Genomic DNA, 2488 nt, shown 5'->3' on the forward strand with positions numbered 1-2488 from the left:
CTTATTGCGGTGGTCACACTTACAAGAGAATATGGAAATCACGTCTCTCTCCACCTCCTTTCTCTTCCTCAATTTACACGACACCGACTCCTCAACAGCCACCAAACACCTCCCACAGACTCACAGGAGCCATCGGCAGGAAGAGCAGGCAGAGCAGGGAGGTCGTGGCGCTGAGCCAACGCCAGTTCCACAGGAGGTAGCCGTAGCCTCCGAGGACGATCAGGCACAAGGCCCATGGGGGGAAGATGAGGACATCCTGTACTTCGGTTCGTTCACCTCCATGGCTGCGGAGAGGAGGGGGAGGTGAGGATTAGTACTGGCATTACTTTTAGCATCACGATATTCCTGTACTGTTATTCATATAGGTGTCATCAAAATTCTTAGTGTTTATAATATTATCATTCTTATTGCCATCATTATTCTCATTATCACAATGTGATTGTTAATAGCATCCTTGTTATATTTTCATTGCCATCTTGTTACAGCACTGTTATAATTAGTTATCATGATCATGTAGTACCCCTTGAGTGTGAGTGGCCCTTAAGGAAACACATGGTGAAGTGTAGCTAGAATCATGGGATAATACATGATTTATTCATATACTTCTCAACAGAACGGAAATAGATGTTTAGGAATCCATTCCTGTATGGCTACCACATAGCCAGAATCTTCAGAAATAGCAAGAATTATTTTCTATAATGACATATTCCGGAGATCCTGGTCACACGGTCACTCCACGGATACTCCAGCTCTAGCCGTGTGAAAACATGTAAATATCTCCTTCCTTCAACTAAAAGGATAAGGGATTAATGGAAGATTATGGCTGGTCTGCTCATGGCTCAGGTTATAAACTGATAATATTACTTGCAGAGGAAATCTACTGAATGTTATTGGTCACGATTAGATTTCTGTGGTGATCTAGATCCGCATAGCGATATTGGGTTCTTCCCCAGTGAAAATGATTTGACAGGATTTTTTTTTCTTTTGAAATTGGGCCTCCCATCCATCACTCTTTACATTCACATATACAAATACACGCGTGCATATGTGTCCAATAAAAACGAGAAGCTTCAAATCTTTCTATACAATGCCTGAAGGAATAGTTACAAGGGGTAATCAAATATTTAAAGTTCTTACCGTTACACAGGAGCTTTGGCAGATTTGAAAGATGAGAGATCAAACATGTGACATATTTGAACCTGTTACTACTTGAATAGCTTCTTTTGTCTCATTTTATTGTGCGACGTGCCAGTCTTTGTTTTGCTATATCCAAGAAAACAAGGAATATCTCGAGGAAGGACGTCATTCTATGTTTTCTCCCAGTGGAAACACAAAGTAATGGAGATCGCATGGGGACTGTTGCAAGTGTACCGGACTCTATTCCACCACACGAGCTGTTTCCCACTGTGTCGCTTTTCGCATCTAGAACCACTGAACTACAGACCTCTGTATCTATTCAAATATTGGCCCATGCGCGCTCTGGCACTGAAGAAGCTCCATCAGTTACTCTTCAGTTCTTATGGTTAGAGCTTGGCATTGAATATAAAGAGATAAGACCAAGGAAGAAGTGCACTTACTGGGTCTCATCTTTGTTGATGGAAGAGTAGAAATGGCTTCGAGCGTGCTGCAGATGGCTAAATCAATTTGTGCTGAATCGCCCAAAATGGTTCTAACATTGTTATAGGAGATGAACGGGTCCTTCTACAGGGTCTGCAACACCAGATCAAGTTTGCACCCAAGAAATTCCCTCTGCTGTATCAAGACCATATTTCAACCTACTAAGTTTATCACACTATGCGATACCTAGAGCGGTAAGGGTTTACCCTTCTCCCCATTCACTCTACCCTTGCCCACCTGCATTTTTAGTTGTTCTTCATGATCAAGGCTACAAGATTTGCATGTTATATGAAAGTTACATGAGAAAACATAATATTTATACTACAATTCCAGTGCACGTGTATGGTACATATTTGATCATGTGAGCAAGAAGTTAAAATTAACCTCCAGTAAAGTCATTATGATCAGCAGGATCACCTGAAATGTTTGCAAAATATATCGGTTATCAAGTAAAGAACAATGGGAAAGTGTGATGAGTGTGACGAATCCACATATTGTGTGTCATAAGGAGAAAAAACCTTTCGAGGATGGACAACGAAGGACTCAAAAAACCTGACACACCGAAATGCACCCTCAATCAATGGGTTAATACTCTAATGTAACAATAACTGTTTTTCTTTTATACAGGATCAATCTCCCTGGCATACAGACAAATAAATAAGGCAGTGTTTGACGACTGTTTTATTGAGTGATTTGTGTAATGATACCTTTTCCCAGCACAAACTTCGAATGGTGATCAAGTAGGCGTGGGCAAACAAAGGCTTGTCTAAATACAACTTTATGTATATACATGTATGAGCGTCGATTTTTAGGCGTTGCATAGTTATCGTTTTCCTTTGTGACTTCTAGTTATTTTGTAAGCCACATAACT

At 40.6% G+C, this 2488-nt stretch overlaps 1 protein-coding gene across 1 annotated transcript in view; it reads left to right on the forward strand.

Moving 5' to 3' along the window:
* The window catches only part of LOC119589348 (organic cation transporter protein-like), a gene marked incomplete in the record, with an annotated part of 79660 nt that extends 77853 nt beyond the window's left edge, over window positions 1-1807 (forward strand). The window contains 5 exon segments of the mRNA XM_037937968.1: window positions 119-303; window positions 486-555; window positions 715-769; window positions 1324-1580; window positions 1685-1807. Coding sequence (XP_037793896.1) covers window positions 119-303; window positions 486-555; window positions 715-769; window positions 1324-1580; window positions 1685-1807 — 690 coding nt within the window.
* Window positions 1808-2488: the final 681 nt, after the last annotated feature.

Source organism: Penaeus monodon, chromosome 25, assembly GCF_015228065.2.
Source record: "Penaeus monodon isolate SGIC_2016 chromosome 25, NSTDA_Pmon_1, whole genome shotgun sequence".
NCBI lineage: Eukaryota > Metazoa > Arthropoda > Malacostraca > Decapoda > Penaeidae > Penaeus > Penaeus monodon.